Below are 12,971 nucleotides of genomic sequence, written 5' to 3'. Positions count from 1 at the left end.
TTTTGTAGAGGGGTTTCTTTAAAACCAACCAAATATATAATTAGGAGAATTGTTATCTTTTAGCATAGGGATTTCCAAGTTTCAAAGACCACAGAAGACACTTGTTTCTCTTCCATTCCAAGGAAGCAAATGTTTTCCAGTCATCAGACTCTTCTGCCTTGCCTTATTCAGTCAAGTGCTGTGTGTAGGCAATGGGATTGCACCATTGAATTCACCCTCCAAATTTCATTTCTTGTCTCTCCTGATCTTTCTTTCATCTCCAAGTCCCACTACAGCGTCCAGTTCTCAGTCACCTTGCAGTGTCTTGTCAGTATTTCCACAAGCTAACATTAGTTCCATATCTAAGATGTGTTACTCCTGCAGTTTGATTCAAGCTTTAAACCCCAGCTCTTCAAAGAATTCTCCTATGCATAGTCATTTTCCTTTTCAGCCTACTGCCAGTCTGCCCCAAATGTTGCCTTGGCCATAGGTTTCTCTAAACTTGCTTCCAGGCTGCCCTGAAAATGCAGATGCCCACAAGATAATTAACGCACACGTGCAGGGCCATTGAGTTTGTGGAGTAGGCTTAACAATAGATTTAAGCCATAATGGAGCTGCCATTGCATGTGCAGATTGAACAGCTTGAATTTAGTAATTATGGACACCCAAGGATCTGTCAGATTCACTAAGTACATACCAAACATCTACAAACTGACACACCTGAGGTTACTTCCTTTGAAAAAACAACCAAGCAGTTCAACCCAGCAGTGAAACTAGCAAAGTTGATAACTAGCAAATTGACACTACCCCTGTGTAGCCTAGTTACAGTAATCCAAACTCTTTCTCAAGCCAGTTTATACTAGTTGACAGGACCGGTTCTTGTTCAACTCTATATTTGGTTCAAATGGCTTCTTTCTCCAATCTGCCAGCTCCCCACAGAAGAAACCACCGTAGGTTCTGGTTTGTGACTGGTGCATTCAGAAGTACCTGAGAGCACCAACAGAGAACAAAAAATACATTCAGTTGCAAACTGCAGCTGTTCTTAGAACAGAATTTTGCTATGTGTTTCCATGTGGTCTTTCAGCTTCTTCTGAAGGGAAGTTTATTTGATTTCAAAAGACTCTTTTGGACTTAGCAAAGGACACGTCCTCTTGTTTGTCTTCCCTTTTCAAAGCTATGCTTCAAAGCTTGACAATGCAAAGCTTTTATTTGAAAAGGTAAACAAGGTATTGAACTTAAGTTTGTATTTTGAAAGCAGCTGAGCTGGTTTTGATGGTGATTTCTAAAATACAATATGCCTGAGTCTTAACCAGGGAAAATATCATCTGGGACAATTTATTTGGCACTTGAGCTATAGTCATATGGGAAATATCAGTACGAACAGGTGGTGCTACTCACCCAGCCTTTAAGGTTTTGATAACTCAACTAGACCAAGGTTTTAGAAACTCAGTCTCCATAGAAGAGTGTTTTGGTACACCGAAGTATTGGTTTGTCGTGTATTATTTCCCAAACTTAAATTACTTAAAGTAGTCACCTTTTAAAAATTATTTGATGAGAGGAAATAGTTTTCCACTCCCTGTCAAGTTCAAGTAAGGAGAATAGAATACAGAAGTCAGGAACGGAAGTTCCAAACTTCTTTTTAACTGTTCAAATGTAGGAAAAAGTATCAAGGAAATGGGGTTTTTTTGTAACTCAAATTTCTATTACTAATGGCCACTTAAGATTGTCACTGTTTCATAATCACTGCTTGATGGGTACTGTCTTTCATATAAAAGAAAAAAGTAGTTACTGTTACAGTCTAGATTCAAGGCATTATTTTGAATGTATTTACTGCTTGGTTTTCTTTGGGGTTTTTTTAACTGTACATTTTTTTATGGTCAGATATGAGAATTTAATGCAGATTAACTTGGAAGCATCAGAAGTGGATGAAATTTCCGAGATACAAACAAAACTGTTACGAGTAAGTGTCTTACATAGTCATTCTCAAAATGGGGTTTCTAAAGAAAAGGTGAGTTTTGCTGTGAATAACAACTCAGAATTTTCTAGAGTAATTTCTAACTTCAGTGGATACCTTTCTGAAAACAGAGTAAATCCTTTTGTCAGTCCACTGTAGTATGGAAATAATAAGGTCCTGAAAATACATTCTCATTTTCTAAAATACTCGAGTAAAAAATAACCACAAAATCAATTTTTAGTGTAAAAGTAAGTAGGGAATATAGGAAAGGTAGAAATTTGTTGTTGAAAGAAAATAAATATTAACTGGCAGAAATGCCAGCGTGAAAGATGATTCTTTCTTTAATAACACCATACTTTATCTTCTTTTAGCAAAGCCTAGGCAGATGATTGGGCATATTTCTTTAAAAAAATTTATCACTGAGATAAATGTGTCTATACTATTACCATGCTCAATCTGTTTTCACCCTCAAGCAATTTTTCACTTTTCCCAGTGGTAAGGTTGAACTCTCTTACTCTCACATAGCTCTCCAGCTCTCAGGGCATGATAGAAACTAATCTTCAAGATATCAAAACCAAACTTTCTCCTGGTGGTTTACTGGCTGACACCTGGGCAAATCAGGAAGGCATGCTCCCAAAAGACAGAAAGTGAGTAACTGTATTAATTGTTTTAAAATGTATTTATTTCTAGAGTGAGTTGTAGGTCATAAAACTCATTCATAGGTAATTAAGTTTATATATGTCTCCTTTTCTTTCTTTTGTTACTCTAGTCCAGAAAGGCTGCAGGCACTGCTGTGTTCCATCACAAATATTTATTATCAGTTCAAAAAAGACAAAGCAGAACGAAGTAAGTAACTTAATTGATTCACTGTTACCATAAACTATAATGTAAAGAACAGATCAGGCCTTGTTCCACTAGAGTGTTTGTGGAGGGAATGGGGAGTCAGGGAGCAATGCTGAATATGACTGTAGGTCTGTCGTAGTGAGAACCCATCTTACGGCCCACACGAATGAAATATCACTATTAATCTCATAAATTTGAGTTGCAAGTCTGGAGAGGAGGAAAAAAAAAACCCAGTAAATTGCCACTTTTACCTATCAGGATAGAAGGAAACCATATAGGAAATGGATAAACTTAGTGGAGTTTTACATAAATATAGCTAACAGAATTAAACTGGTAATGTCTGTCATCTGCTCTGTTCCTAGGGCTTCCTTATAATGAAGAACAAATTCACAAGTTTGACAAGTAAGTTTTGAAGTTACCTTTGGGAAATAACCATGATTGCTTTCAGGTCCTTCAGTCACTCTTGCCAATAACTTCTGTTGATTTTAATTGTAAACTACAACCTCTTTAGGATTGCTTTGTAAAAAAAATCCTTTCAATATCTTAAATACATGGGAGTGCCAGCATGTGATTGTGAGGTACTTTCTGACAGTGGAGTTTCTTCACTGATAGATCTTCTAAATGTAAATGTGAAAATCCTCTTTGTTATCTGGGCATAAATGAAGTACAGTCTTTTCCCTATTTTGTTTTGGTTTTTTTAGGGAGGAAAAAGCTCTCAATAGAGTGAGATAACTTTGTAACTAAGGTGGAAATCATTTTCTACAGATGAATGAAATATGGGCTAGCTTAATTAAATTCTGGAATGATTAAACTTCCAGGAAATACCGCATGCAAAATAGATCTTAATGAAGTTCTCCATATCTATTTAAAATTAGCACTTATGAGAGGTGGCCACAGAAAGTGTCCATGTGTGACCTGAGTGGCCATTAGGTTCCACTTACTGACTGACTGTAAACAGCTGCTCTGCTCGTGCTGCCATACTTGTCTCAAGATGATTCAATCCCTCATACACAGATGCCTGATACTATTTAAGATGCCCTAAGGGATCCGAGACATGCTCTGAGAGTGGGAGGTGGGACACAAGACAAATGGGAGACCTGCACCTTTCTGGATAGGCAGTGGGAAGAAGGGCAGGGTATCCGTGTGCATCTCAAATGATGCTAGATGCTTATGCTTGAGTTGTGAAGCTGTTCTCCTAGCGGCTGGTCAGTTGAGTGGTTCCCTAGACTTTGCTGAGTGCTCTATGAATTTGGACATCTCCTCTGACATTTTCTAAATATTCTTGCTCTTGCTGCCGCTAGTGTGGCTTCACTGACAGTTGCAGATAGAAAGCTTGCACACACAAGGCACTGGCATTCTTGCAACTGTTCCACTTGGTTTTCCTATAGTAATTGGGTAACTGCCAGGTGGAGTTTGGCAGGTAAAGGACAGTAGAGGCAGGAAACCCGTAAGACACACCTTCATACACTGAAGGAGATTTGGATGCATCATTGCCCTGCACTGAGAGATAATGCAAGCCATAATTTTGTCATAAGTTCATAGAATCATAGAATGGTAGGGGTTGGAAAGGGCCTTTAGAGATCACAGAATCATAGAACGGTAGGGGTTGGAAGGGGCCTTTAGAGATCATCTAATCCAACCCCCTTGCAGAAGCAGGTCTGCCTAAATCAGATCACACAGGAATGCATCCAGGTGGATTTTGAAGACCTCCAGATAAGGAGACTCCACACTCTCCCTGGGCAGCCTGTGCCAAGGGTCTCTCACCCTCAGAGTAAAATAGAGGGGTTTTTATGTTTAAATGGAACTTTTTGTGTTCTAGCGTCATCCCATTAACCCTTGAGGATACAACTGAAAAACAGGCAAAGATTGGGACACAATCCATAGCTCCTTTTAAAACTTCATTACTTTGGCAAATTAAAGACATTTTAGGGCTTTCTCTACTATTCAAACCACATCTTTGCATTAATATGCAAATAACTTTAAATAGATAGAATGCATTTTTGTCTAAAGTATTGGTACATTTTTTACCAGAAGCATCTCCTTGGGATTGCTCAGGCGTCTTTGAGATCCTAACTACATCTTACTTTACTTGATTCACCTCAGAGAGAAGTGCAGGGCTTTTGGTTAAGAACTGCCTGCCATTAGCATCAGAGGCTGGCCTTTGTAATGTTTACCACTAGCTAGGCAAGGAGGCAGCACTCATTGCAGGGATTTTTTTTTCCTGGTTAAATGACAGATATGCATGCTTGATGAAAGTCCAGCTACACTGTAGCCAGAATTTTATTAACTAATAGCTGTCGTACAAGACTTCGTGAAACACCAGAAGCAGGTGTGCCTTAGTTTGCACAGTGGTGTGATGCATAGCATGGTAAGGCAGTTACACTGAGAGTCTGCAACACTAACAGTAAATGGGTTTTGCTTTACTTTCCTGTCCTTATCTGCTTGCTTTTTTCTCTTGCCATAAATCTAAACTGACACAAAAATCCTGGGTTTTTGCTTACATGTATAGTACTTATTGCAAAAGATTATTCATTTATGCTGGAAGTTCTAGTATCTGTAGAAGGCAAATAAGAAACAACAAGGATTTCTGCCCTTTCCACTTAGAATCCCTTTTCCTTAAATACACCCGCTCAGATAAATACTGACTCAGACAAGATATTTGAGCATTTGTTAATATACAAAGAATTGCAACTAAATGCTTCAAACACTTTTATTTTTGTCTCCCTGATAGAGAATATTTTTTGAAACATAAACTGTCAATTCATGCAATGTATTGAATTCTCACACAGTACAACAGCATGGATAAAGGTGGCTGAAGGGATTTTAAGTCCACACACCTCCAAGTTTCAGAAAATGAGTTAGAACAATGGGGTTTTAAAAGCAATGTAACGCTGTTCTGGTTGTTCCTGTGTTGCAGGCAGAAGCTGTATCTGTATGCTACAAAAGCCATAACTCTATTCAAAGATGAATGTGTCAGCAAGTATGATACATTTTTGGACAAGGCTGAGGACTGGACAAGGCAAGCTATTAATTTCTTTAGTAATGTTCACTGCACTACTTTTGTAAAGGAAGCTTTTAAAAGAAACCTTTTTTTCTTTTAGGAAAATGATCCACACGAGGAAGCAGTTGCTGACTATCACTAACCAGTGTTTTGATATTGAAGAAGAGGTGTCCAAATACCAGGATTATATAAATGAGGTAGAATGCTTCAAAATTATGTCAAGTGTTTGCAGAGATAAAAGACCTGTCCACATTTTTTAATGCCACCGGTGTAGTTTATAGTAAGCCTTACACGAATGCAGTCATACTAAAACATGAGGCTGCATGGATGTAGTGTTTGGTTTATAGGAGTTTCATCACTGATGTCAGAGTGGCCTAGACCATGTTGTGATTTTTTTTGGTTTGGGGTTTTTTTTTTGATGGAGCTTGGGTTTGGTTTTGGTAGAGGTTTTCATTGGTAGTGTTAGCATTCTCTCCCCCAGAAAAAATTGTGCAAATGAATGTGGTTCATTGTGAAGTGTTCTGGGTAACTTATAATGTGTTGTGTTTTGGCCCAGCTAGCACAGCAGCACCATGACAGTCTCTCGCTCGGTGCCCCCATTCACCCCCACCCTTGTTAGGATGGCAGAGGCCCCAGAGAAATGGGAGTAAAAAGATAAGCAAGGTTGTTGTGGATTAAGACAAGGGCAGGGAGGGCTCGCTGCCAATTATGGTTCTGGGCAAAACAGACTCCGGTACTTGACTTAGAGAGGAAAGTAGGAAAGTTTATTCTACAAGAAACAGAATGGAATAAAAGCAAAAAGGGAGTAGGATGATGAGAAAATTACAACCAGCACTTTAAGATCTCCCTCCCCCATCCCTCCTTTCTTCCCGGGCCCAGCTCACTGCTATCTCTACCTCCTCCCCCCTCAACGGCTCAGGGGGGTAGGGAGTGGGGGATGTGGTCAGTCTCTCACAGATGGGCTCTGCCACTTCTGTCTTCTCAGATGAAGATGACTCCTGACATTTTTCCCCTGCTCCAACACGGGGTTCCTCCGCTGTGACACAGTCCTTAACAAACTTCTCTGGTGTGGGCTGTTCCCAGCAGCTGCAGCTTCTGCTGATACAGGTTCCCTCACACGGGACAAAGTCCTTAGTGAATCTCTGGCGTGGGTTCTTCACCACGTTGCAGTTTCTGCAGATACAGGATGTCTCCCTCGGGACAAGGCCTCTTCTGGGCATAAGTTTAATGAGCTGCTTTATCGTGGATTCATTCCCACAGTTACAGCTTCTGTAAATATTGGGTCCCTTCCTTGGGACAGAGCCTGCTCCGGCCATAGTGATAAAGGGTCCCTCCCTTGGGACACAGCCTCTTCTGGCCATAGTTTTAAAGAAGAAAATCACTGCCCCTGGCTTGGGGTCTGCAGTGAAATGATTGAGTCCCTTCCACGGGACATGGGCTCCTCCAGCCATAGTCACTGTCCCTGGCACGGGCCCTTTAATGAAATGAATCACTGCCCCTGGCTCAGGGTTCTTAGCAAAATGAGTCTCTGCCCCTGATATGGGGTCATTATCAAAATAAGTCTCTACTGCTGATGTGGAGTCTTTAGCAAAATGCAAACAAATCTCAGCTTCACCAGTCCTCTCTGTAGAATGCAGGGGAGTCTCTGCTCCAGCACACCTCCTCCTCTCTTCCCTCACTGACCTTGAGGTCCGCATGGTTGTTTCTCTTTTCCAACTCCTTGCACCACCACCAGCCAGAAAAGAGAATGGACATAAGAAAGAAGAAACAGGAAGAAACCTCCCCTTCCGGCTTCTTCTTAAAAAGTGGTCGTGGAGGCGTCTAATTGGCTCAGCCCCAGAAGTGGTTGTCACTCAGAGCTGGAGAGAGTTATGAGCAACTTCTTACAGGAGCCATCTTTACAGCCCCTTCCTCCTTACCAGAAAAGGCTGTCATGTCAAACCATGACATAATAGTATCTCAGCACCTAGAACATTAGATGAATATTCTTACAAAGCATAAAAACACTGCTCTTATATTCAAGATCAGGGGATACCTCCTTAAGGATACGTGCTAAACTGGTGATGCCTGTGACGTGAAAGAAAATGTTATGTTAAAATTTAGACTCTCTAGGCTGCAAACTTACCAGAACCACCTCAACACTGAAAGAATGAGAGGATTTTCATGCAGCAAAATTATTAGTCTTTATAAGAAAGTCCAAATGAAAGAAAAACACCTGATAGGTGTAAAAGCAATTGAGGAATGATGGAGAGCACTGTTTTACTTGTTATTTGTTTGTAGTGCTACCAAAGTCAGTTATCAATTAGAATCCTTCTGGAAAGAAGCTGGAACACAAAAAGTGCTATTTAAGAATAAGAAAAAACTATTTTATTATGAGGATGAGGGAGCCCTGGCACAGGCTGCCCAGGGAGGATGTGGAGTCTCCTTCTCTGGAGGTTTTCAAAACCCACCTGGACATGTTCCTCTGTGATCTGATTGAGGTGAACCTGCTTGGGCAAGGGGGTTGGACTTGGATGATCCCTACAAGTGCCTTCTAACCCCTACCATTCTGTGATTCTATGATATCTACAAACATTACAGATAGGTAATTCTTCCTTTTGAGAGTTTATGATGAAAGTATGAGACAATTAAGAAGTTGGAACAAATCAGGGAACTATAAGTTGTGTCGATACAAAACCTGCCATGATGATCTCAAGCTAGGGACTGCAAATCAGCCACCTTTAGTCCTGTAATGATGTTACGAGGCATCATGGCAGTGGAGAAGTTAAAGAAGGATTTTAAGGTGGACATTGAGGTACACTTGACAATTTATATTGTAACTTACATTTCCTTTTTATGTGTTACAGTTACAAGATGCTCTGCCTCAGAAAATGTTTGCAGCTTCCAGTGGGATGAAACATACCATGAATACAGTGTATCTAAGCTCAAACACATTAGTGGAAATGACTGTTGGGTGAGAATTTCTTAATTGCACTGATGGAATATTCTGTACCTGTTGTACAGGCAAACTGAAAGAAAAATGTACAGTTGACTTAGTGATTGTTGTACTAAGATCAAGAATTTTATAATGTAGAAAAATATTTTCTATTGCTAAAGTGATGGTACAGATTTGGAAGCACTAATATAACACTAACATACCATCTGTCACCTGTACTACATAACCAACCTGTTACCTGTCCCTTATTTTGCATGTAATGACAAGTTGCTGAAAGTTCCATGATGGTGGGTGATCATCGTAGATAACTGTCCCTAATTTACTTCTTGTTGCTGCAGTATGAAGAAACTAAAGGAGGAAATGGCAGGGGTTGTTAAAGAGCTGGCTGAGAACAATCACTTATTGGAAAGGCAAGCAATTATTTTACTGTTTTTGGCTGATACTAGGAACAGGCTTAATTTGGTACATTTTGCAGGTCCAGAAATTAAACTAAAGGCTAATTCTATAATCTCTTTAACAGTAAATATATTTTGAAGTGTTGATCTGAGGTGTAATCAAAACCAAAATGTATTCAAAACCTGGAAACATTATTGTAAACTCATTTTTGTTTCATGTTACTTATGTTTAGCTAGTAAAAACATCTGTTGTACAGATCATTCCAAATTTAAGCACAACACTGCTGCAGCAATCCAATTATGTCTTTTAACTCCTCGCTTTTGGACATAATTTTTAACAACTGTGGAATTACACCACTTTGGATGAGTGATTTTGCAGTTTTAAGATCATTTAAAGTGAAGAGGCCAACAGCCCTTAAAATCCTCAGAGGGTATTGCCATTACCATATAAAGACTGTCTTGGCTTTTTTTCCCCTATGATAATGATAAAATATTTTAAGATAATGATCTGTTGAAAGCTTTGGGCTGAATTACTGGTAGGGATGAGTCTAGCTTCAAGCTGGATTGGTTTCAGTTTGTTCCTTGCCCTCAGTCCCATACTTGAAGCCGTAGTATCCTCTCTTCTATCTCTCAACATACAAAACTTAGATAAAAATATATGTGTTGGCAAGTGGCAAGGGCAAGAAAAAAATCCCTAAATACATTATAATGAATTAAGGACTGATTCTTTAATGTAGTCCATAATCTCAGAAGATACTGCTTTCTCATTGTAGGTTCAGTGTGTCGACTAGGGATGGTGGCCTGCGGAACGTGGACTGATGTAGCAGCCAAAGAATCTGAAGAGGACTTGTACATTTTTTTCAAAGAGAAAAACAAAGATTACTCTTGGGACTTTTAAAGGCAGACAATGAATTTGTATCCAGGGGGTTTTTCCCCTCTACAGTTGTAGTATTAAAAAAGATGTATATATGTATAATATGTAAATATAAAAGAAAGATATATCTTTGTGGTTTTTATGGTCAGCGTTAGGATAGACTTACTCCTGGCAGGGAATTTAGTCCCTCGGAGGATCTCTGACAAAGTCCTTAAGGAAAGAGCTCTGTTGATAACATTGACATTTGTTTGCTTGGAATATTGTCCTTTGGGATTTTTTTTCCAGAATGCAATTTAATCTATATTGCAAGAAGACTTGCAGACCTTGTAAACATTAAGAATAGAGTGTTTTGGATATCCTGTAACCGCCACTATGATTCGGGAGTGTCGCCGAATGACTCTGACCATCACAAAAGGTGACGACAGTTTTAAATGCCATCTTTTTAAGTTGGTGTGAACAGGGACTAAAAGAGCAGACAGGACAGAGTGGAAAGGCTTTTCCTCCTTCCTTCACATACAAACTGTTAGTTCACTTTTGCCTGATAAAAAAAAATAATGATATTTTTTTAAGTTCTCCATATTTGGTGCCATATTGTCTGTAATCGTTTGACTGCTCTGTATATGGAAGTTTTGCACTCCAGGTTGTCATTGGACTAGATGATCTCCAGAGGTCCCTTCCAACCCTACCATTCTATGATTCTGTGATCCTGAATGTAAAACGCCCTTTTGTAGAATACAGCACTTTCAGAGTTTCCCTGAAATCATGTTGCTCACCACAAGAGAAGCAGGTTGTTAAAATGAAACAGCTTTTTCAGAATCCTGTTTGCAGGAATATTTTTTTTAAAAAAAGGTTATAAATTGGATTAGGAGCATTTGAGGGCAGTCAGTAGACTGGGCAGCATCACACCTCAGTGGTAACTGAAAATTGGAAAAATTAGGTTTCCAGTCTAGATCCAAGAGAGGCACACCCACAGCTGATTTACAACTGCAGGAGGGTTGGACTAGATGATATGTAAAGGTCCCTTCCAACCCTACCATTCTATGATTCTATAACTGAGATCTCAAACTTGGGAGGAAAATTTAGTAAGGCTACATATTTATTTTCCCGTATCAGGTGTTACTACTTTCAGTACTCCATGATGAGGATTGTCATGGTTTGACATGACAGCCTTTTCTGGTAAGGGGGAAGGGGCTGTAAAGATGGCTCCTGTAAGAAGTTGCTCACAACTCTCCCCAGCTCAGAGACAGACCCACTTCTGGGGCTGAGCCAATTAGACGCCTCCATGATCACTTTTTAAGAAGCCGGAAGAGGAGGGTTCTTCCTCCATCTTCCTCCAGATGCAGAATCAAACAGTCCGCTCCAAAATACATAGAAGAGGAGACAGAGAAGAGGAAGACAAACAGAAACTCAGAAAACATCCCTCATTTTGGTTGGATAGTACTGATGTACTTACCTGTTTCAGATAAAGAGCATGCAAATACTGCAGGACTCAATCTTTCCATGCAGAAACCTGGCCATGGGTGTTTAGTGGTGCCCGATAGCACTTGTCATTGCTATATTACATTTGTCAGAAGACCTGCACCAAGTGGGTTTGGAGTTTTCCGTAATCAATGGTGAAACATTTAGCTATAAACTGAAGAGCAGTAAGCTGTGATAGCACCTAATAGTTTTGCTTATTCCCCGTTTATCTGCACAGGCCAAAATACAAACATTTCCATTGCAGTGTCTTAAAGGAATGTTTTCATACAAGCACAAAATATACAATTAATTCTTTCATTGTTAAAAGAAGAGGAAATTCACTGTCTTGACGTCCAAGACCTGCTTCAGAGTGTTCTTGGTAAGAATCAAATATTAAAAGGGAATTCAGGTATTTTTTACAGCCATGCAAGCAGCTTCTTTCTTTGCAAGTCTCACTCCCCCTCGGAAATCAGCTGTGCAAAAGGAGTGCAACGGTTTGTTTTCCCTTGGTTAGCCACTGCATTCTGAAACACCGCAGTGCTGCTGAGCTGGAATGTTTTGGTGCCTGCTTTTACATCTCTTCACTCATGCCCGCAGTCTCATCGAGTGTCGGTAAAACATGCATAAGTGTGAAAGGAATTGTGTGCTCAAACTGGGCCTAAATTGCAGGGGTTTTTTTCATAGTGTTACGTCTGCAATGCTTTGTTGTATCCGTGGTTCTTCATTTTGAAAGAAATCAAGTGCCAGCTGGAATTATATCATTTTCAACTTCTTTATACTGAAGCAGTGCTGACAGTTAGTCATAGTATCAACGTGGTGTGCATATTGATGTACGTGCAGCATTCTTTTCCATAGCTGAAAAGGTTTTGTTCTATTTCATGTTCATTTTAAACGGCTGGTTTTAGTGTAGCTGAATACATCAGTAATCTTGTTACAGTTTCTTTTTCTGAAATTTAACCAAGCAGTAGCTAAGGAACTTGAAGTAATCAGTTCTTATGAAGCAAACACATTTTTCGGGTCAGAGCGTGGTGTGTAGTACCATCAATCTTTGGCTCAAACAAAGTGTCCTAATACTATCGGTCATGCTACTGATTTGCCAAAAGAAGTAATAGAAAGTAATACATGGTTCTTCCTCCTGAAGCTGGTTTACTGTTTTGGGGGGGTTAGCTTAGTATATTAATGATCTGTTACTTGAACAAACCTGTCTTCATATGAATTGTGAAAATGCATGAGTGAATGACTTAATGGCATAAATACATCATCAACCACTTATCCTACAGTGTGTACTTACTTCTGTGTCTTTCCATATTTTCACTTGAATTTCAATATTACCTTATAATTTTTATTTCCTTTTAGGTACAATAAAAAGCCTGAAATCTGAAGTAGCAAACTGCAGCTTAGCTTGCACTAGCCAGCTGACCAGAAGATGCACCCCATGCAACGGAATCGCTAGCACAGGCTGCATGGTAGAGCCACTGATCCTTTTTAGTTATTTTTTTAACCACTCTGCTGCTCTCATGTCTTCTGAACAG

General features: G+C 39.6%; 1 protein-coding gene across 4 annotated transcripts in view; it reads left to right on the top strand.

Annotated features, from left to right (window-relative positions):
• TBK1 (TANK binding kinase 1) overlaps positions 1 to 12,729 on the top strand; it is a 31,377-nt gene extending 18,648 nt beyond the window's left edge. For 3 of the 4 annotated variants that reach the window (XM_062016795.1, XM_062016804.1, XM_062016786.1), the window contains exons 13-21: positions 1,861 to 1,939; positions 2,459 to 2,580; positions 2,703 to 2,779; positions 3,139 to 3,178; positions 5,694 to 5,795; positions 5,878 to 5,974; positions 8,624 to 8,730; positions 9,051 to 9,122; positions 9,881 to 12,729. In XM_062016795.1, coding sequence (XP_061872779.1) covers positions 1,861 to 1,939; positions 2,459 to 2,580; positions 2,703 to 2,779; positions 3,139 to 3,178; positions 5,694 to 5,795; positions 5,878 to 5,974; positions 8,624 to 8,730; positions 9,051 to 9,122; positions 9,881 to 9,926 — 742 coding nt within the window. In that variant the 3' untranslated portion in view covers positions 9,927 to 12,729. Of the gene's footprint in view, positions 1 to 1,860; positions 1,940 to 2,458; positions 2,581 to 2,702; positions 2,780 to 3,138; positions 3,179 to 5,693; positions 5,796 to 5,877; positions 5,975 to 8,623; positions 8,731 to 8,979; positions 9,123 to 9,880 lie in introns of those variants that run through there. The other variant, XM_062016808.1, reaches the window with a different exon arrangement.
• Positions 12,730 to 12,971: the final 242 nt, after the last annotated feature.

The sequence above is a fragment of the Colius striatus genome, chromosome 1 (genome assembly GCF_028858725.1).
Source record: "Colius striatus isolate bColStr4 chromosome 1, bColStr4.1.hap1, whole genome shotgun sequence".
NCBI lineage: Eukaryota > Metazoa > Chordata > Aves > Coliiformes > Coliidae > Colius > Colius striatus.
This window is presented reverse-complemented; position numbering and strand designations above follow the sequence as displayed.